The sequence below is a fragment of the Herpailurus yagouaroundi genome, unplaced genomic scaffold (genome assembly GCF_014898765.1).
Source record: "Herpailurus yagouaroundi ecotype Mexico unplaced genomic scaffold, PumYag 139, whole genome shotgun sequence".
NCBI lineage: Eukaryota > Metazoa > Chordata > Mammalia > Carnivora > Felidae > Herpailurus > Herpailurus yagouaroundi.
In genome coordinates this window covers 16,806,997-16,830,435 of record NW_024412394.1, presented here as the reverse complement: position 1 = coordinate 16,830,435, position 23,439 = coordinate 16,806,997, and the positions used below count along the sequence as shown (strand labels likewise).

At 37.1% G+C, this 23,439-nt stretch overlaps 1 protein-coding gene across 1 annotated transcript in view; it reads right to left on the bottom strand.

The window, feature by feature from the left end:
• Positions 1-23,439, bottom strand: part of TFAP2D (transcription factor AP-2 delta) — a 58,855-nt gene that overhangs the window by 2,657 nt on the left and 32,759 nt on the right. The window contains exon 7 of the mRNA XM_040473745.1: positions 17,595-17,708. Within this exon, the coding sequence (XP_040329679.1) occupies positions 17,595-17,708 (114 nt within the window). The remainder of the gene's footprint in view (positions 1-17,594; positions 17,709-23,439) is intronic.

Genomic DNA, 23,439 nt, shown 5'->3' with positions numbered 1-23,439 from the left:
CAACACTAAAAATGAGGTATTATTATTTCCATTTTACAGATGAAGTAATGCCCAGAGAAGTTAGGTAATTTGCCTGACAAATCTAACATTCTGTACTGCCTCTGTGCTTATGTTCTTCCCAGGATGTGGGTATGTGTTACTCTTTTGTTTGTTTGTTTGTTTTTGTTTTTGTCGTCGTCGTTTTTTTGTTTTTTGGTTTTTTTTTTTTTTTTGAGAAATCACATTCTATTGGCAGTTTTAGCTTAGTTTCTCAAACTTTGAGTTCAAACATCTGCATATCTTTGCTATAGTATCTTGCATTGCTGAGTGGGAAAACTGACTTCAGCTCCATATCTCAATGAGAAAACTGGAAAGGAATCCATATGCTTTAAGATCTATCAGCGAGTCTGATAGATCTTATCAGACTTGTAGTCCTGGAAGATGATCATTCTTCTTACTCACTTGTTCTAAGATCAAGGTTTTTAAAACTCAAGAACAAAGTGGACAGGCCTATATAAATGTGGAGAAGAGTTGTCACCATGATGAACAGTTTTTAAGCTGGTCTCCTTTCTTGGCAGATGGCCTTTCTTGCTTCTATAGTATGCAACTGATCATTAGCAGGATGCATTGTCACCTTTGTCCTGCACTGAGACCCAAATGTGCCAAGTCTTCACTCGGGCTCTGACTTTAGGCACTTTGTGATCTGGAGGAAGTTTTTTAGCTTTGTAAGATGATAACAGTCTTACTAAAACATCTGCAAGGTTCTTTCCAACCCTAAGCCTCAGTCCACAGGTACTAAAGCTTAGGATGCTCTCCTTTAAACCCAGGATATGGACAGAAGGTTATGGAAATTGGAGCTCAATAGAAGAGCCTAAAATTGATTGTAGAATCTTCAACATGAGAAAAGGTATTTCTTGTGTTGTATACCCAGAACTAATATAACATGGTATGTTAATTAGACTTTAATGAAAATAAATAAATAAAACTTAAAGAAAAGTAACTGTTTATAATGTTATCTTTCAACATGGAAAAATATGTTATGTAAATTGTGTTCATTCCTTCATTTAATATTACCTGCACATTAAAAAACACACAGGGCAGACTGCATAGGATGATAATAAGTACAAAAGATGGCTTCTGTTCTAGCAGTTTTCAGTGAGGTTTATAAATCCAAATATTTCAAGTAATGTAATGTTGTATTAGAATAGCACACAAAAAAAGTGTGAAATCACAGGATGATTAAAAGAAATTTCTGGAAACATCATGCTATTCTGTTAGCACCAACCACTCCGGAAAAAATAGGTTTATATTTCATTCATAGTGACATACAAAAAAAGAGAAGAGGAATAATGTAGAATCTACAGAAAAATAAAAGTAAAAACAGAAAGGATAAAGCTGACTTTCAGTCCTAGACAGAAAACAAACTAAGGTGATCTGTTAGTCAAATCCCCAAAATCTTTTACAACAGAGATCAATTTTTGCCTTTGGAAAATAACATTTTCAGCCACAGGCTTAAGATTAAAGTTATACTTGGCATTTGCATATATTTTCATCAGATTAATCTCAGAGAGCATTTCACAAACAAATATTACTACCTGAGTTAAACAGTTGCCATGACGGTTTGAAGTAAATAGTCAAAATGTAAAAGTTCTAATTCAAATTCATCGAAAAGTTTCTCCTCCCGAACCAGACAAGTGAAAGAGACAACTAGCACTGCGCTCAATGTGTCATCTTCATGCCACATTTTCAACATTTTTGCTGAAGGTGGCAGACGATACAAACACCGCATCAGATTTCATATCATATTTGCATTTCTCAGGCCTCCTTCCTCCACCCTTTGTGATCATGTATTCTAGTTCTTTATTTTGAAAGGCTTATCTCAGGCTCTAAGCTTTTCTATCCCCAAACCTGTGATGGCCATTCCTACTTGGGCACCTTTGTTTGCCCTCCTTCTTCTCCTCAGCTGATCCAAAGTCCACCCACCCATCAAAGCTCCTTGGATGATGTTGAAAAACATGTGCCAGTTTCCTGGTCCCATGATTAAGAAATAGAAGGTGTGCTCCTGCCAAAGAGTAGACACTCGCCAAAGTTATGAGAGGACTTAAAAAGAATTTTGAGGAGAAAGGAGTAACATACCCTCCAAAATTGTAACACTATAGCCTGGCAAGACCATGGGACAACAGACAGATGAGGGTAAGATCTCAGTCACCAAAGCAAGGAGGAGGACTGAGAGCTATATGGGTGACCTCAGAGCCCAAGTAATAATCAAAGTACACCAGATCTTTCTTTTTTTTTTAAGCTTATTTATTTTGAGAGAGAGAGAGAGAGAGAGAGAGAGAGAGAGAGAGAGCGCACAAGCAGGGGAGGGACAGAGAGAGAGGGAGATAGAATCCCACTCAGTCTCTGCACTGAGCCGGATGTGGGACTCAATCCCAAGACTGTGAGATCATGACCTGAGCTGAAATCCAGAGTTGGATGCTTAACCAGATGAGCCACACAGGCACCCCAAAATACACTAGATCTTAATGTAGTGGCAAATAAGATGTTATCTGTATCTCTAAAACTTTGCGGTTTGAGTTCTTACTATAAATCGGTAATCAAAAGTTATAGTCTAATCTTAAAAAAAAAAATGAAGAGTTGTCAAGATAAAAATAAACCACAAACGAACAGCAACAATGAAAACAAACAGGGCTGAGATGCGACACTATCATCAACCCATATTCTTCCTGACATTGCCCACTGTCAGCACAGTGGCTTCTGGTGACCTCCTGAGGCAGCAGCCCCTGGGAAGAGAAGGGGCTGGGTACCTCAGTGTCCAGAATGATTGACTTAACAGAAGGCTAAAGTTCCCTGATTTCATTTGGGAGTCTCTGAAGCCCAGAGTAGTAGGATGTAGTTTAAATTTCTGTTCCAAGACCGAGGAAGAGGAACACTGCAGAAAAGGGCCCAAGGTTTGGAGGGAACACAGTGCTATGTTAGCATATGAAAGATTAAATGGTAAGTAAGATACTTTGCTTTCTTTTCAGAGAGTTTAATCTTTAAAACTGGCAATGGTATAAGGAATGGAGTTGAGACTTTTTTTTAAGTATAGGAAACTATTTCAGGATAAAGAAAACACGCATGTGTTTTTGAGACACTGGAGTTGTTAGGTAATCTTTGAAAATTCCTGGAAGATTGGAGAAGAAGCATGAAATAGAACAGAGTAACCCGCCTTAATAATCAGAGCAAGGGATGGGGTGCCTTGGTGGCGCAGTCAGTTAGCCTATGACTCTTGATCTCGGCTCAGGTCACGATCTCACATTCCTGAGTTTGGGCCCTGCATTGGCCATGGCACTGATGGTGTGGAGCCTGCTTGGGATTCTGTCTATCCTTCTCTCTGCCCCTCCCCCCACTTGTTCTCTCTCTCTCTCTCTCTCTCTCTCTCTCTCTCTCTCTCAAAATAAATAAACTTAAAAAAAATTTTTTTAAGTAATCAAAGAAGGGAAAAAGAGACAGAGTTCAGAAACTCTAGCATATTTAATTACATTTAACTCATCCTTTAACAAGGTTCTTGTAATAGGACATTTTTAAAATCAGGTACATTGAGGTTAAATTTACGTAGGGGAATATTTATCCTTTTCGGGTATATGGTCTGTTGAATTTTGATGAACTCATACACTTGTGTAATCACTACAGTTACCCAAAATGTGTTCTCATGTTCCTTTTCAGTCAATATTCCCCTCTTCCCCTCCAGCTCCTGGGAATCAGTGCTTTAATTTCTATCCCTACAGTTTTTCCTTTTTCCCCAACTGTCATATAAACCAAATAATAAAGTCTATAGTTTTCCCCAACTGTCATATAAACCAAATAATAAAGTCTATATAATAAGTCTAATAAAGTCTAGCTCTTTTCACTTTGCATAATAATTCTGAGATTCTTCCATGCTGTGTTTATCAATAGATTATTTTTTTTATTGTTGATTAAGTAGTCCACTGAATGGGTTTATCACACTTTGTTCATATGGTGGGTTCTTAGAATTCTGAAGTATTAATATTTTAAAAAGGGAAGTGACCACAGAAGTGCTGCATGGGTTCAGTGGCGAGCCCAATAAAGTAACTGTATTTTTTTTAAGATTTTTAAAAATTTTTGAGTAATCTCTACACCCACTGTGGGGCTTGAACTTACAACCCTGAGATTAAGAGTTGCATGCTCCATTGTCTGAGCCAGCCAGATGCCCCAGTAACTGTATTTTTTTTAAATAAAAGTGTTATGAAAGGACTAACAATGTACTTTACTATAGAATTTTACCAAAGCATCTGGCAAAATCTCCCCAAATAAGGAGAGGGGGCAAGTGAGCTAGATGAGGGCAATTTAGATAGACTCACAGCTGGTTGGATAATGATGCCCAAAGTGCAGACTGAGGGCATTTGTCAACCTTGAAGGGTGTTTCCAGTGGAGTTCTGCAAGACTCTCCCATTCATCACACTCTGCTTGCCATGTTAATTGACAAAGTGGTTGAAGGCATCATAGATTTAAGTGCTGGCATGAAAATAGGAAAATTCCTATGTTGGATAATGGAACCAAAATTTTAAAATACCTTAATGTGGTAAAAAGTGTAGGTGGTGGGCCAAAACCAATGGTGTGAAATTTAGGTGAGATTAAGGGAAACATACCCACTTGCAGTATACTGACAGAGAGATCTGCACCAAGAGCAATTCTCAGAGAAAGGCCCCCCAAATCAGTAAGTCTAAACTAAAAAAGGTCAGAATTTGAGGTTTAGATCACAGCTAGTCAGGCTTACAAGCTATATTTACCTTCATCTATTCCCTCTCTTTCTCTGTCTAACTAGATAGATTCCAGCTCATTGACTTCATTTTCCTATTACTAATTTCACACTGAGGAGCAGGAAGGGTCTGACAACTGACTGTGAGCAATACAATTACCTGCTGAGAAAATCCAGACTGCTATCATTTATGGCACCTGATGTTAGAGAAAATGTAACTTCTATTTAATAGTCATTTTCTTAATTTTATTCATGGTTTTAAAAACTCCTATTCTGCTAGGTCCCCCCAATTAACATTCTCAAGAGCATCTTTCTGCAATATAAACCATCTTTTCAAATCGGCTCAGCTCAGGAAGATAGTAACTATGCTGGATCCAAAAGGTAATGTTCTACTTTGGACTTTCCCCCTGAGCGTTAGGGTATGTTCCCATTTCAGCAATTGGAGGGAGAGCACAGGGTTAGAACCACCCTTTCTAAGGAGGGAGTATGTCTGTGTGTGCATGTGTACCTGTGGACTTATACTGCTTTTTGTCTTTTTATAGGGTGTCATCCTAATCTCTTCTTGACCAATGGGCTTGACCTGAATAAGCTCTACTGATGATAGAATTTAACTTTTTAAGGGAAAATGTACTGCAGCAGTTCAAACTCTGTTCTCTATTAGTAGGGTTAAAAATGAAGAAATTGAGACAGAAATGCAAGAGGTTATAATAACAGATGGGATGGGGTCCCTGGGTGGCTCACTCCGTTAAGGGTCCGACTTTGGCTCAGGTCATGATCTCATGGTACATGAGTTCGAGCCCCGCATGGGACTCTGTGCTGACAGCTCAGAGCCTGGAGCCTGCTTTGCTTTCTGTGCCTTCCCCTCTGCCCCTCCCCTGTTCATGCTGTGTCTCTCCTTATCTCTCTCTTTTTCTCAAAAATGAATAAACATTTTTAAAAAATTAAAAAGAAATAGCAGATGGGAAAGAAGAGATTGCTATTTGAAAGAGAATAAATTAGAATCCTTTCTTCTTTTTCCCTGTGTGATTTTGCTAATAAGATGTTAAGAACAGCCTATCTTTAACTCAGTGTTTATACTTATAAACTACCTGACATTATTGATGAGAACCTATCAGGAAATTTGCATATAATAGAAATTTCACAAACTTCTCTTCACACCTTATGATCTCTGGGTAAGTGCATTTTTTGCTTCTGGCTAAGGCCTTATATGTTTATCTTGAAAGTCTCCAAAGCTTCAAGGCTTACTTGGAATATAAATTAACATAGGATTCTCAATAGATAACTACCTGAGGAACAAGAGCTATTTTACTTTTCTAAATTGAAGTAAATATGGTTTATGTTCCACTAGCTTTGTTGTAGGCCAAAGAAATGTTACAAAACTTTTCCCATATTGTTCTAGCTGTCCTTCAGAAATACACTATCATTACTTTAATTGATTTGTCTAAACTAATTTAAACAAAACAGCAATTAATAAAAAAATAGCCTAAAGCAAACTCCTATGGAATCTTCCCCCGAATTCTTCCTATCTTGGCAACAGTTGGACCTAGGATTCAGCACATTCTTTCTAAAAAATAAGCAAATACTGAATTAAAATATATTGAAAGGGTGGGGGGCCTGGCATGCTACCCTTGATGTCTAGGTCTTGAGTTCAAGCCCCACATTGAGTGTGGAGCCTACTTAATAGAAAAAAAAGTAAAAAACAAAAAAACAAATAAAATGCATTGAAAAGGAGATGGAAGCCTCATTAGTATTTGCCACTGAAGACTAGGTCACTCAGGTGTGTCTGACAACCATGGATGGATTTTTTTAGCTTTCTTGTGGGACACAAAAAGATGGATATAATAGATACTATTATGCTACACACTGGAAGACAGAGAATCAAGAGAAAATCACCCCCATCATCATTCAGGTAATTAGAGTAACAGCTAATTTCGTCAAATTCCAACTTTCTACCTGGAAAATGTTTGACAAGCAAACTTCGCTTTGTAAAGGTTGAAACAGTCTGGATTATTATTCTCATTATTTTGTTATGTTGCATCGTTCCAATCGGTGTTTGCTATCATAGATCTTTGATTTCCCAAATTGCATACAGATGCCACTGTCACCAGCCTCAGTTTTTGTTTTTTGGCCTCTAGAGGCTGCAGGCAGCAAGGTTTAAAGGGAAGACAAGCCTCCTCTTTCCCTCCCGGATTATTCAGCTACTGCAGGTTTAGGTCCAAATGTAGCCTGAGGCTTAGTCCGTACTCCCCACTACAGTTTTAGGTGACAGTCAGCAAAATGCCTTCTTCTACTCCTGAGAACAGTCGTGAGGCAGATGGCTGGGAACCAGCCCCTGGAGAACACCAGCAAAGGATTGTGGGGCTTTTCTGCAAAACCTTACTTCTTTTCAGGGCTGTGAGGGTAAGGCGCTTCATCTCTCTGAGGTAGCACAAACCCTGAATATAGGCCATGGACAGAGACCTCACCCAGAGGAAAGTAGCTGGGGCTTATCCTCCCAAAACTTGATGGCATCTACCCTTTGTAGCCTAACTGGCTGCAGATATAGAGGAAGAGAGAAACTGTCTGATTGAGCTTATTTTCTACATAGATTATATTGTCCCTAAGTGCTTTTAAAATGGAATTTAATTAAGGAGCATAATTAAGGTATATAGTTCTCTGGTGGTGACAAGTTACTGAGATGTACTCATTAGCAAGGCCTTACCAGCACTCACAAGTGTTCTGTGCTTCCTTCAGCTGGTGGTATCCCCAGATACAGCTACCAAAGTCCACCCAGGGAGCTTCTTAAAAGATACCAAAGTGCGGGTCCGACTCCAAAGATCCTGATTTAATTACTTTGGTATAGGTCCAAAACATTAGTATTTTTTAAATGGTACCTATTCAATTTAAATGCAACCAGGGAGTTGGGTATGTGCCCCTAGCGCCAAGAAGTAACACCTAACTACCATGTCTGCTATCCTTCCCAGAAAAAGAGAATGAAGAACTGAGCATTTCCCCCAAGAACTTCTGTAGAACCTGAGTTTCATGGGATGTGAATAGTTATTCTGAGAAAAAAAAGAGTTCCTGTGATTGCGTTTTGGAAACATGGGGCTAAGCATTTCTTCCATTCATAAAGGGTTCTGGGAGCTTTTGATATGCTAATGTGTAACTGGCATACTTCAAGGAGAGTATAATAGGCAGGGTTTCCTGAACCATAAAACACTTGACCATGAGACACTTTCAAGGAGCATCTCACGAGGCTAATGTTCTACCAAACTCACTTTGGAGAAGTGTATTTATGACAGCCCTGAATCTCTGCCAGACTGGGTGATGTGTCGCCCATCTACCATCATAAGGTCTCATTCTTCCTGCTCTTCTCAGCCCCTTACTCAGGTCCCAAAGGGTATTGAGTCCTTGTGATTCCATTTTACTTCAATCCAGCTCATTAGCAAAGGAGGCTAAGGATATGATCATTGCATGTGTATTAGGAAAGACCCAAGTCAGTCACATTCTAGTCAACTCTTTGAAGGTGAAGATATTTTTGACATCTGCACCCTATTTTTGCATATAAGAATAGAGTTTTTAGGGGGCGCCTGGGTGGCGCAGTCGGTTAAGCGTCCGACTTCAGCCAGGTCATGATCTCGCGGTCCGTGAGTTCGAGCCCCGCGACAGGCTCTGGGCTGATGACTCAGAGCCTGGAGCCTGTTTCCGATTCTGTGTCTCCCTCTCTCTCTGCCCCTCCCCTGTTCATGCTGTGTCTCTCTCTGTCCCAAAAATAAATAAACGTTGAAAAAAAAATTAAAAGAAAAAAAAGAATAGAGTTTTTAGGAATAAATTAACCATCTCCTTATATTTCTCCCTATCAGGCAATTTATATTTTCTATTTAGAATAAGGGAATGGAAATGCTAAGCTTAGGGCTCTGTGCTTTCTTAGATGAATTTTATTCAATTGTCAACTTTTTAAAATGAACAATTTTCTGAAACATAAAGAGAAAAAAATGAGATCATATGGGAACACAGAATAGAATAATGATTTAACAGGGAGCAGGAAATGGAGAATAGGGTAAAAGATCATTGGTGTAGAATGAACCTTAGGGATCATCCAACTTAAATGTATTAATTTATAGATGAACATGCAGAGGCCAGACTGGTAAAATGTCACCTCTAAAACCATACTATCAGCTGGAAACAAGACGAGACAGAGTTAGGTCCCTGAAACCCATTCTGAGTGCTTCCCACAATCCTGTGTTGTCTCCCCAGACCCTCCCCAAATCCAGAGCTCAACAAAGATAGAAATTATTGAAATAAAAATGTATCCAACTTCTTTACCAACTATGCACTCCTGAGGCAGTAATTCACATGTGTTGTTTTTACAGGGCCATGTTTGCGACTTGCAGTTGCCTCAGGGGGTGCCTGGGTGGCCCAGTTGGTTGAGTGTTGGACTTCAGCTCCTGTCATGATCTTGCAGTTTGTGGGTTCGAGCCTCGCATTGGGCTCTGTGCTGACAGCTGAGAGCCTGGAACCTGCTTCAGATTCTGTGTTCCCCTCCCCTGCTCATGCTCTGTCACTCTCTCAAGAATAAATAAACATTAAAAATAGTTTTTGAAATAAAAAGGAAACAATTTCTTCTGGTTTCTATTGTTTGAATTACTAGTTTCCTATGTGCTGACCCTAAAAATCCATTAAATTGCCATCAAGTGACCTTCAAGGGATGCTTTTTTTGTGTATCTCCTGCGGCATTTGCTTTGGTGCCATGCAGCTTGTGAAGTATGATAAATATTGGCAACTGATTTAACTCTTAAATTTCTTGCCCAATGTTAACTTAATCTAAGTAATTTAATGTAGGTTCCTACAAGAAGTTCATCATGGTTCCACCTGTTTGCTAAGGAAGTGAAATTGTTTACTTTTTACTCTACATTTTATTTTTACTCTACATTTTTACAAGGAAATTTTTTACTTCAAAGGAGACTATTTTTACTCTTATGTAAATAGAAACTGTCCTTATTTAACTAGTGAATAAAAGGTGACCACCTACAGTTATGTGTTGCTTTCTTTGCACATGGGAATTGTCCTCAGTTTCTTGAAGTTTAAGCTAAAGTTTTAAAGTTTAATTTCAACCTTACATAAAGGAGCTTAAGTTTGGGAAATATAGAACTTTTATTCTTCACAATTCGGGCCCATTATTTTGAATATTCTTAATTTTTTTAGTTTTTTAAAATGTTTATTCATTTTTGAGAGAGAGAGAGAGAGTGAGTGCAAGCAGGGGAAGGACAGAGAGAGAGGGAGACACAGAATCTGAAGCAGGCTCCAGGCTGAATACTAAATCAGCACAGAGCCCAAAGTGGGTCTTGAACCCATGAACCGTAAGATCATGACCAGAGCTGAAGGCAGGGGCTTAACTGATTGAGCCACCCATGCATCCTTCATTATTTTGAATATTCTTAAATAAAATGGTCTTGAAAGACCCCTTGAACTGGCAGAACAACCTGAAGAAGGCTTAATAATTTAACTGCTTAAATGCCAATCCTAGTTGTATAATTTCATGGCGTTTTCTCTTTTGAAATTAGACATTTAATTGAAATGCCTTCATTTCTCTTGTGACATGCAAGAATGCTTTCACAACATTAATAAAATCATCCAATGCTGATTACCTTCCCTAACACTTTTCCATCACCCCCCCCCCCCCCCCCGCCTACAAAATGAGAAAAATAAAAACAAGAAACAAAACATACACACTTTGGGAGTTTCGGTTTCTGGAGAAAACCAAACATGTCATGTTTAAGTAGAGACACACATCCTCTCTTGAGGGTGTTGTGGAGAAGGTAGTCGAGCTGACTGGAATTCATGTCATATGTGGAATACTAAAGCAAAGGGGGATGAACAGCCCAGAAAGAGAAAACTCAGACACCAGAGCTGTCTTTAGAAATTGGGAGGGAAACAGAACTAAACTGACTCTGGAAGGCCCCCAAGGAGTGGGATGTTAGGGAGACAGACGTTGCCTCCATGGAAGGAAGACATTTCAAATAGAGTTGGTGGAGATAGAAGGGATGTCTAGGTAATAAAAGAGCAGTCTATCATTGAGAGTTTTTAAGCCCGGAATGGGTGACAACCTGACAAGGATGTTGGAGAGAAGATCCAAATGTTGAGGGAGAGTGGGAAATGTAAGGGGCCTTCCAACATTGAGAATCAATGAAGAAAATGTAATCACAAGCAAAATACAGTTATCTGGGACTGCCTATACATTTCTTATTTCCAGGAACTATGGGAGTAGTAGAAAGGTCTATTTCTGAGAAGGTGTGATGTCAATACACTTTTTGACTCAAACAGAAGAATTAAGCACATTGATCATTTCACTTCCCCAGCCCATGGTTCAATTAAAACACCATGGCCTTGGGAATAAGCCAGTGGAGAATACATCCAAGACCTAATAGAGATATTATCATAATCTACATTGATTAACATATTTATTGGGTACATACTATGTGCTAAATACTATGGATAGATAGATGAAAGCCTTTCCTAATCACCCCAGGTAATTACCTCTACTGTGCTTAATCCTTCATTACAAAATTTCTCATATATTGCAAGTCTTTGTAAGTAATTTTCCTCCACATTACAAGTTCCCAAGGAATGGGACAATCCTTTCGTTCCAATCTTTGTACCACTGGCCATTACCACAGTAAAATACAAGAAACAATAAAATTTCAGGCAAAGTGGGAAAGAAAATCTCCTCATTTTTCTGATAGGCTTCTCTTTCAGAACTGAGCTTTAAAGATAGTCTAACTTCCTTCCCTTATTTACGTTGTTAGACACACTTTTACTGGACCTTAGATTCAAGGCAATTATGAGAATGTAAGAGACAAAGAAGGGAAAAGTTGTTAAGATTTCCTAAGATCGCAAAGAGGGGAATTCCTAACATTTCAGAAAATTAGGCATCTGGGTTTCTGTCTGAGCTGAGTGTGTTCTGTCCAGAGGCCCAATGCCACCTTGGTCTAATTGCTACCACTCTTCCTGGGAATTGCATTTGCAGGGTCTTCTGCAGATTTCAATCAATTCTCGTCCCCCTTCCAGTAGGTATTATGGTGTCTGCTTTCTTCTCCACACTTTTGATGGTATTCAGTAAACTATAAATAATGAATAAACCTGCCTCCTGTCATTTTGATGGAAACAAGCAGCTTTCCAGGGTATGAATTTGGAGAAGGGTCACTGCTGTACAGTTACCCAGATCACACTAATATGTCAACTACCACAGAAAACTGGAAGTAGTTATCTGTGCTTTATAAGGTCAGATCATTCCCTAGTTTTACCTGGACACATTCAATGTGCTGAAAGTAAGCCACAGTTCTCAAGGTACCAAATCAGCCACTCTGTAAGGTGTAATTCAAGTGGTCTGCATTGGGAACAGTATTTTGACCAAGTAAAATAGCACAAGTTGATGTTACTAATTACAGCATTCTCTATGCCTATTCAACCATGTTGTATCCTTACTTCTTTTCCACCCAGAACTCAGCAGAAATAGTAGAAAATCAGACTACCAATGGACTGTTTTCAAAGTTGTGTTATGCTTCCTTTCTAATTCATTTTTCTCTTGAGCTTATACTACTATCAAAATTAAAGTTACTGCTGTCAGTTGGAAATTATGAAGGAGACACATTCTATGCTGACATATTTTTACCCAGATTATTAGAAGAATAATAAATGTAGAATCCTTTTAACACTTTAGTATACAAGATAGAGCTTTATACAATTCTCAGTGTCATTTTAAAAATGAATTAGAATTGTTTCTCTTCCAAAGTTAAAAAAAAAAAAAGGTTAATAGTCTAGAAACATCCTAGGGCTCTGTTTCTTAAAGATGTCTAACTATCAGAAACAACTTCAGAGCTTTGCAAACAACACAGATGCCCAAGTTCAATGCTAAACTTGACCTATTAAATTAGATCTTTTAAAATGTGTTTGTGTCCTTGAGATTTTTTAAAAGCTCCAAGAAAGATTTAAGGGCTTACTTAAAAAGCATGAAGTCTTTTTCAAGGTTAGGCAGCAAGCTGACCTTTACTGTCCTATTAAGCTATTCTATTGAGGTTTCTTTTAATAAATGCATAATAAAAAAATACATGCATTTAAATTTGCTCTACATTGGGAGACTTCAACTTGGGTTTTAATTGGAAATGTCAACCACGTATCTTTTATTTAAAAGGACATAGTTTAAGAGATGCAAAAAATTGGCCACTTATGTTATACCATGTATAAAAATTAACTCAAAATGGATCAAAGACCTAACTAAACTTAAGACCTACAACTATAAAACTCTTAGAAGAAAACATATGGGGGAAGCTTCATGACTTCGGATTTGGCAAGGATTTCCTGGATATGACAGCAAAAGCACATGCAACAAAAGTAAAAACAGGCAAGTTGAACAACACAAAAATTTCTGTGTATCGAAGGACATAATCAGCACAATAAAAAGAGACAACCTACAGAATGAAAGAAAATATTTGCAAATCATATGTCTAAAAGGTGCTAACATTCAGAATATATAAAGAACTTCTACAACTCAACAACACAAAAGCAAATAACCAGAAAAATGGGCAAAAAAACTTGAATAGGCATGTCTCCAAAAATGACACATAAATGGTCAACAAGCTTATGCAAAGATGCTTCACATCATTCATCACTGGATAAATACAAGTCAAAACCAAAATGAGATATCACCTCATACCCATGAGGATAGCCGCTGTCAAAAACAAAAACAAAAATAGTAAATAATAAGTATTGGCATGGATGTCGGGGAATTAGAACCCTTGTACACTGTTGGTGAGAATGTAAAATGGTGCAGTCACTGTGAGAAAGAATTAACATATTTATTGGACATACTCTATGTGCTAAGTACTGTGGATTGAAAGATGAAAGCATTTCCTAATTACCCCAGGTCATTACCTGTGCCCTGCTTACTCCTGTATGATAAAGTCTCTCTCATATATTATAAGTCTATGGCAGTTTCTCAAAAAATAAAAAAAATTAAAAATTACTATATCATATAGTAATTCTACTTCTGGGTTTATATCCCAAAGAATCGAAAGCAAGATCTCAAAGGGATAGTGGCATACCCATATTCATAGCAGTATAATTCACAACAGGCAAAAGGTAGAAGCAACCCAAGTATCCATTAATGAATGAATAGATAAGCAAAGTGTGGCATATACATACAATGGAGTATTATTCAGCCTCAAAAGGAAGGATATTTAACACACGGTACAACACAGATGAACCTTGAGAACATTATACTAAGTGAAATAAGCTAGTCACAAACAGACATACTGTATGATTCCACTTATATGAGGCATCTAGAATGACCAAAATCACAGAGACAGAAAGTAGAATGGTAGTTGCCAGGGACTAGCGGGAGAGGGAAATGGGGAGTTGTTTAATGGTTATAGAGTTTCAGATTTGCAAAATGAAAAAGTCCTGGAGATTTGTTGCACAACAATGTGCATATATTTAACATTGCTAAACCATACATTTAGAAATGGTTAAGATGGTAAATTTTACATTAAGTGCTTTTTTAAAAATATTTTTTACTGTTTATTTATTTTTGAGAGAGAGAGAGAGAGAGAGAGAGAGAGCGAGCATGAGTGGGAGAGGGTCAGAGAGAGAGAGGGAGACAGAATCTGAAGCAGGCTCCAGGCTCTGAGCAGTCAGCGCAGAGCCTGATGCAGAGCTTGAACTCACAAACTGGGACATCACGACCTGAGCTGAAGCCAGACGCTTAACTGACTAAGCCACCCAAGTACCCCTATAATTATATGCTTTTTATCACAATAAAAAATATACAATTTAGGAAGTTTGCTATAAAGCAAATTTTAGTTAAGTGATTTCTATCATCCTTCTACCTTCCATTATGAAATCAGAAGATGTCATTAAAATAAGTAATCTGGAATGTAGTAAAGCAAAGTAAATGAAAAATCTAACAAATATTAGAAAGGCATAATAAATAGGAAATCACAGGAGCACCTGGGTGGCTCACCTGGCTAAGTGTCTGACTCTTGATTTCGGCTTAGGTCATGACCTCACCATTCATGAGATGGATCGCTATTAGCATAGAGCCTCCTTGAGATTCTCTCTCTCTCTCTCTCTCTCTCTCTCCCCCCCCAATAAATATATAAATAGGAAATCACAATTTTATGATAACAAAATACTCAATATATAAATAATAATACCAAAATTTTAGGGGCGCCTGGGTGGCTCAGTCGGTTAAGCGTCCGACTTCAGCTCAGGTCACGATCTCGCGGTTCGCGAGTTCAAGCCCCGCGTCGGGCTCTGGGCTGATGGCTCAGAGCCTGGAGCCTGCTTCCGATTCTGTGTTTCCCTCTCTCTCTGCCCCTCCCCCGTTCATGCTGGGTCTCTCTCTGTCTCAAAAATAAATAAATGTTAAAAAAAATTTAAAAAAATTTTTATATATGATACCATGTGGTATTAAATTGTTTTAAGGTATGCTTGTGTGTTTCAAATTGTTGTGATTGAGAATCTGCAGCCATACATAATCTTAAGAGTTTTGCATTCAAAATATAATGCCTTTTTTGCTGAGGATGGGGAGAGCCACTTTCAATATATTTATCTCTTTTCTGGCCAACACCAGACTAGCTTGTTACCATATTCTGCATGAGGGAAGATAAGCAAGAGCATATAAAGCCCACATAGGAAACATTCAGCTCAAGTTTAGAAGCGAAAGTTTTCTCTAAGGAGTTCTGTGGCATTAAGTTGGCAACTAACTAAAGTATCAACAAATTAGCAGATTGTGCCTATGCTGAGCAAACAAATGGTTTGCCCATTTATTTCACACTGTCACTAATATTCAATTTACACATTGATGCTGTATTTTGTTTTGAGCCTGAAAAAGGACAGCTCACTGTCTGATGAAGGCTGTGGCACCTGTAACTGGAAATAACCTGGTAGCTATTATATAAAATCTGAGTTCTCCAAGTTTTAACAGTATGTTCTTCCTTATAGTATATTGGTAACTTAACAAACCTCCTTAAATTGAGAATTGAATTTGTATAAAAATTTTTATTAAGCTCTGAATTGAACTTGTATAAAAATTATACAAATACAAATAAAGTATATTTGTATTTGTATTTTATACAAATAAAATACATAAAGTATATAAAATTTGTATTTTATTCAAATAAAAATATGACAAATATTGGGGCACCTGGGTGACTCAGTTGGTTAAGTGTTCGACTTTTGATTTCGGCTCAGGTAACCATCTCAGGGTTTGTTGGCTCGAGCCCTGCATCAGGCTCCACACCGACAGTGTGGAGACTGCTTGGGATTCTCTCTCCCCCCACCCCTCTCTCTGCCCCTTTCCCTCTCTCACTCTCTCTCTCAAAATAAATAAATAAACTTTAAAAAAAATGAAAAAAATATATCTGTATGGATATGACAGTGAAGCAAACCATACCTTTTAAGTCTGGATCAGTGGTAAACAGTACATTATTTACTAAATGCTTACTTTATATTCATTATCTTATTTTATCTTATTTTATTTAATTTTTTTTTTTTTTGAAGTAAGCTCTATGCCCAACGTGGGGCCTGAACTCATGACCCCAAAATCAAGAGTTGCATGCTCTACCAAGCCTGGTGCCTGTGTCTATAATCATTATCTCACTTTAGCTCACTACCACCGTATAATACACGGTCCTTATTCCATTTAAAGCTAGGGAAATCAAGGCTTGGAAAGAATGCATGTTACCTCAAAACAACCCAGCTCACATGTATCAGGGTCCAGATTTGAAGATGGTTCTACTCCAAAGCCTTTTTCTCTTAACTTCTGGGCATTGCCATTTCTACCAGTTTTATTACACTCACTTTCACTAATTCAACTAAGTGGTAGGAAAAAAGTCCTGTGAGATATATGTTTGGTACATCTGGTGCATTGTTAGAAGGTAAACCCTAAATTTATTCTTCAAAGATGTATCTATTACATCTTGAGGAGCCTTGTGGCATTATACAAAATAAAATATTCTATTTAAAAGCCTCTGATGTTGCAGATAAAATTCCAACTCATTTAAATACCCATTATTTTATATAATGGAGTATCTTCCTCAACAGCATTATAATCAGTGAGACGTACTGAAAACATTTTAAAATTGAATGTGTAATAGTCTTTGCTTAGCATTGTTTTTTAAACTAAATGATAATTATTAAAAGAGGATAACATATTTTTTACACTGATGAGAAATATCATGAAAGACATTAGAATTTTAGAGTCTTAAAACCGGAAATTACCTGAGTAGTTAATATATTCCTTTCCACATTGCATCTAGGGCATAAATTATCTAGAAAAAAAAATTCTACTATCTTCCAAAGAACCTCAGAAAATAAAATTTGAATATGCTTTCAGTAACACATTCCAGAAGGTTTAAAATACACTTGTGTGGTCTAATTTAAGAACCATTTGCAATTTCTAATTGGGCAGAAATTAACACACGCCTGTAAAATCAGTGTATGATATCCCATTAATTTGTGTCATATCATCTGTCCATTCAACAATGTGCCTCACCAAGATAAAGTACTATTTAAATGATTTCAGAATCCTCATTCAAAAGTACCATTATTTGAAATAATAGTGTTCACTTTCAAAGTCACAATTTCCTGAAGATCGCACAGACACTAGATTTTCTGATCTAAAATGCTTCATGCATTAGTTATTTTTATAATTTGACCTTAGATGTCTGCAATTTCAAAAGATTCAGTCAGTCACTATATGAATATATAAGTGATATCTCTAAACGGAACTGTGACATGAATATAAAAATGCCTGGGCTAATAAGGATGGTTTAACAATTTAAAGAGTCTGAGGAAATTGGAAAACCAGTCTTACCTGAAATGTGTTAAGTGTCTCTGGATGTCAAGGTCTAGGATTGGAGTGGGTCTGGAGGATCCCAGTGGTGATCTATCTTGGCTCAAGAGGTCTTGGAATTCTTTACAAATTTGTCTAGAATAAAAGATTCAACACTGAAGTTGAACTCAACATGGGGCTTTAATTTCATCCCGTGATATTTTACCAAAGGCTTGTTTTCTCATTTAAAAGAGGAGTAAACTTTCATAAAGCAACCTCCAAAGTTCCATCTATAACACACAGGTAAGGTTCACAATAGCAACTTTGTTTTCAAGCACTACAGGATGATTGTAAAATTTTTGACGTGACTCACAGCCCACGAGCACTGACAAAACCAGTGTTCATTTTTAAGGTGAATATTCATAGATTAACCTCAGCATAAGGAAAAATCTATATGAAAGGATCACACTTAATCATTGCTTTTTATAAAATTAAAATATGATTTTTGGAAGGGATATCACATTTATAAATAAGTTTAAATCAAGTTATATAGGCTTCTTTCAGAGCCATGATTCAAGTGGACTTTGGAAAATCCTGTTTCCCAGCATTTCATTATAATTCAGACTCCTGTGAACCGAATTTATATTTTAATATTTAAAGTATATATTTATTTGCCACAATTCAGCCCACTAGCCTCAAAAAAAAAAAAAAAATGATTGCTATGTCCCATGTAAGATGGTTCCTTGCAAAAGGTACCCTTAATAGCATTTTCCTGCTACTTTTCTTAACATTAAACAATCGTGATTTCTGGTCACTGGTTTCACTTCTAATTACCACATTCCTGAGTATGTTGACTAACAGTAAAGCTTTTGTGAAACGTAATAGAAATGCTGTATTTCTAAAGAAGCAAAACATATGAAGAAAACAGTTCTTTTTTAAACAAACAACAAAACACTAGATTAATACAGTAGCTGAAGAATGAAGTAAAGGACAGCCAAGGAACTGTTCAAAAGAACACATCTAAAGTGATGCTACTCCATATTCAAGAGATAATGAGATAGCGATTAGTCCTTTTCTTCTGGGTTTACAATGGGTAGTCATAAAATCTAACCATTGGCCATGACTATAATTATCAATGTAGCCAAAGACAAGTACAAAAGAGTCCAATTATTCCAAGTGAATGTCCCTCCATGGACCCAGCCACTAATTCCTCTCCAAAGCATTTGTGTCATTAACAAATAACTACCAAAAAGTGACAAAATGTCTTGTGGCACAAATAATTTATCACCGAGTTAAAACCAGTGGAGTTTTATTATTAGGTGCCTAAAATTTCTTCTGAAGATCATTTGTGATTTTTTTTATGAACAATAATCCTCAGGTTTATTGCTAGCATTATTTTCATATTGTGTTATTTCATAGAATTTGCCTCTTTCATTCTGATCACAGCTGAAAGTAAAAGGGGCCGTAAGGAGATGAAAAACAAACAAAAAAACAGAGATAGCCCTTACCTGCTCTAAATCAAACAGGATTCTCCATATCCTCCAGCTAATGTTTTAGTTGAATCTCTGAGATGTAGCATCTAAATGCACGCTTTGAACAACTGCATGTATACACTTTCATTGAGGATACTTGATCTGAACTTCTCCCTTTTTCTGTTCTGAGTTAGACTTAGCTGATTGACTGCCAACTGTACTGCTTATGTTTTAATAGATGAATAGCAGTATTAGACTATTTTATGTTGATCGGTGGCATCAAAAAATGCCATTTGGTGGGGCATCATTATCTGTTATGCTTTGTGTTAGCTTTATTTTTAGGAAATTTCTAACTAAAATTTTAAATACAGACTCATGCTATCGTTTCTCAGACTGGCAATAGAAATTACTATGTGGTAGATGATCAGTGTGATCCATTATTACAAAAAAAAAATACTGGAGTTGTTTAAAGACAAGTATTTAATTTTATATCAGATTAAAATATATTTAAAAACTAAAATAAAAGTTGAAACATTGCTTTAGTTCTTATGGTTAGGATTTAGGAATTATTTGGATAATTGAATAAATCAATTTATAAGTTGGTAAATAAACTTCCTTACCATATAAACATTATAGCAAGTTACAATAAACCAAAAGTCGATGAAGAAATGAGGAAGAGGCAAAGGGTGGAAAAATTTAACTCATGCTGAGCAATTCAGCTACACCACACAGGAAGCTGTATCTGGAGAAGTTCCAGAATTCTCAACCTCTGGTATTTGATTCTGCTGCTTAACTCACTGACTTAGGACAGCCTCTCGACTTAAAAACAGATGACAATTTTGTAGACTCCCCTTAGGCAATTATGATCATCATCTCATTATGACAGTTACGGGGCTATTATTTTTATGACTAGTTTCATCCTTATTTAAAATTTTATTTATAAAGCTACAATAAGAAATACTTCTCAAAACAAAATGTCACATTATGAATTATGTAACACGATCTTTGGTGAATCATAAATTCTAACTTTATCACTTACGTCATTGTCCTTAAGGACATAATTTTTAAGCTGATGTCTGAATTTCAAGTTGGTGTTTCTCCTTTTGACGATTATTGTAACGGTAACAATTAAAACTTGTTAACAATTCTGCTTTACCCTAATGCAGATCAAATGCTACGCATATTTAGTTATAAATTCAGTGAAGAAGTTTAAATGTGTTTTTCCATATATCAAATGTTTTGTCTGTACATGTTTGAATTAAAAAATTGTCTAATTCAGTTTCTATCCCTCCTATATATGTCTAATTACACCAAAATATTTGGCTAATCAACAAAACATAAGAAATTAAGAGGAATTAGGAGACTAGCCCCTTAGTCAATGGGCCCTTCATATAATTGTACAGTTGGCAACATAATTAAATAGAACTGAATTTGTTTATTCACAGAGGTAAAAAAGAAACATGTGAGCCAATCCAACAGTGCAGATCAGCTATTGGATCTCTCATCCGAAGATTTTGAATTTCATATGAATTTTTGATGCAATTGTCATGGTCTTACGAACAAAGGTGAGCTAACTAGGATGTAATAAATACCCACGTAGTTGACCATTTCAATGTCGAGCATTTTAATTGAAAATATCCAATGAGTTACCTTTGGAAAACAAGAAACTGCTCAGAACACACGTTAAATGTATCTACACATTGCAGGAAAGGCATGTTATTCCTACACACCCCTTAACTCATCTACTTCTATTGATGACTGCTTGTATTGTGTGTGCTTGTATGACTGCATTGTCTCTGATTCTTTAATTCTCATTTCACATTGTCTAATAGGAAGATGGGATGGGTATAAACAACCAAAAAGACAAAATTATACAGGCTATCTCCTAATTTCTAGATACTTATGGCCTCTTTACACTTACATAAAATAAGTTATTTGGAATCAGTGAACTCAATTCTTGATATTTAATGGTTTGCAAATGTCCAGCTATGGGCAGAAGGATCAAAGGAAAGTACACGTCCTTGCAATATTGTATGAAACCACAATATCATCAAAAAAGAATTCACTACTCTAAAATAGACATCTCAGCATTACTTTGACAGATATGAAAGTATTTCTCCTAATACCGGAAAGTGCTTCGAACACTGGACTTCTGTGAAAATGAAATCTCCACATCAGTTTGAATGCACGAACATTTAAACAGAGTTATGGGAATTCGCAAGAAAATAAGAACCTCTATCTCAAACGTTAATGGTGGTATTGCTGCAGGTGGCAAGGGTGGGCAGCTGTGGAAGAATTCCTGGGGGAAGGAGGACAAAAAGAAGGATTTCTCTAGATTAGGGAGTGAAGGTCTTAGAACATGCATGATGAGGGGAGCTTGGGTGGCTCAGCCAGTTAAACGTCTGACTTGGGCTCAGGTCAAGATCTCACGGTTTGTGAGTTTGAGCCCCGCAGTGGGCTCTCTGCTGTCAGCACAGAGCCCACTTCAGATCCTTTGTCCCCGTCTCTCTCTGCCCCACCCCCCTCTAAAATAAATAAACATTAGAAAAAAAAAAAAAGAATATGCATGATGAAACCTCAAGCAGCTAATTTTGAGGTAGAAAATATAAAGGTGTTTTTTCTTAATTTGTATTTGGGGATAACTGTCATTCAGAGCTGTCACATGAGTGCACATATTGGCAAAATCAGTATAATCCTGCCAGCCCGAATGATATTATGCTTTGGGAACACCTGGAGGATACTACCTAAATCCTAGCATTGTATTCTCTTAAAAAAATTTTTTTTTGAATGTTTATTTATTTTTGATAGAGAGAGAGAGAGAGAGAGAGAGAGAGAGAGAGAGAGAGAGAAACAGAGCATGAGCGGGGGAGGGGCAGAGAGAGAGGGATACACAGAATCTGAAGTAGGCTCCAGGCTCTGAGCTGTCAGCACAGAGCCTGACGCAGGACTCAAACTCACAAGCTGTGAGATCATGACCTGAGCTGAAGTTGGATGCTCAACTGACTGAGCCACCCAGACGCCCCTAGCATTGTATTCTCTTGATCTGTAACATGTCTTTATATTTCTCCCAAGACTACATCAAGGATTCAAACTGACTACATGTACTTTCAGTTCTTTCTGTAGAAACTGAAATCTTACTGATGAAGACCCCTTTGGGTCTTCCCTTGGAAGAGGGCAAGAGTAGAAGCAAAACAGAAGTAAATATCCCCCAGGAGATACACCACACAAAATAATCCAGATCCAGCTTGTTCTACCAAGAAGTTTTCAGGAGCTTGCACAGAACAAGGTTTCCCAAAATCTGAAGTCCACATTTTATAACGGCCTTATAATTTTCTTTCTCTGCTATTCCTTTCCGCTTCATTTCCTTGTTTTACCTTTTTTCTCCTTTGCCAGCACCTTTTGTTTTCCTTCTCTTTGGGGCGAGATGAATCATCTGAGTTACTGTCCTAAACAAATATATCCTAAACCCAAACAGTGCCAGCCACAAGCAGCACAAATCCCTAACAAGAGACTCAAGTATCTTGGGCTAGCCTGTTGGGTGGCAGGTGTCCCATTTAAACCCTTAAACTTGTAAAAAAAATAATAATAATAATAATAACTGTGTGACATTAGAAGTTGGTAGAAGAAGAAATATTTAGTTTTGGTTTTATGCATTTTGAGCCCATTTAAATTTTAGCCAATGTGATGGGAAGTCATGTTTCATCAGTTTCTAAGAAGCAATGTCTTTAACACTGTCTACCTTATACTATCTCTTCAGAAGTTTTCCCCAAGGGGCACCTGGGTGGCTTAGTCTGTTGATCGTTGGACTCTTGATTTTGGCTCAGGTCATGATCTGACAGTTCTGAGATCAAGCCCTGCACTGGGCTTTGCACTGACAGAGGCAAGCCTGCTTGGGATTCTCTTTCTCCTTCTTTACCTCTCTGCCCCTCCCCCACATGCATGCAAGTACATGCACTTTCTCTCTCAAAATAAATACTAAAAAAAATATGTAAGTTTTCCCCAAGTAAGAGACTAATTTAGAAATAATTTAACCCACCTGGGACTATTAGTTCTAAAATCTGATCATAGAGTTAGGAAATTAGATAAAATTATTAATCCTATTATGTACCAGAACTTAATTTAATAAAGAAAAGAGCAAAAATTTGCTAATGCCTCAAAGATTATTCTCTAAAAATTTCAATTTACTGTTCTGTTCTGTTGGGCTTTCACACAATAAATGGCATTCTTCCATTCCTTATCAAGGAACATTTTTCAAGTTTGAGGGAATTTGAAGTCATCTTATGCATAAGCTTCCCTTTTCCTACATCATCTCTGTCACTATTTTAATTCACATTTTTGTTGGGCTTCTTACAATTTTCAGAAGCTTTCTCATACATTATACTTTTCCTTTTCAACAGTATCATTATTGTGGGTAG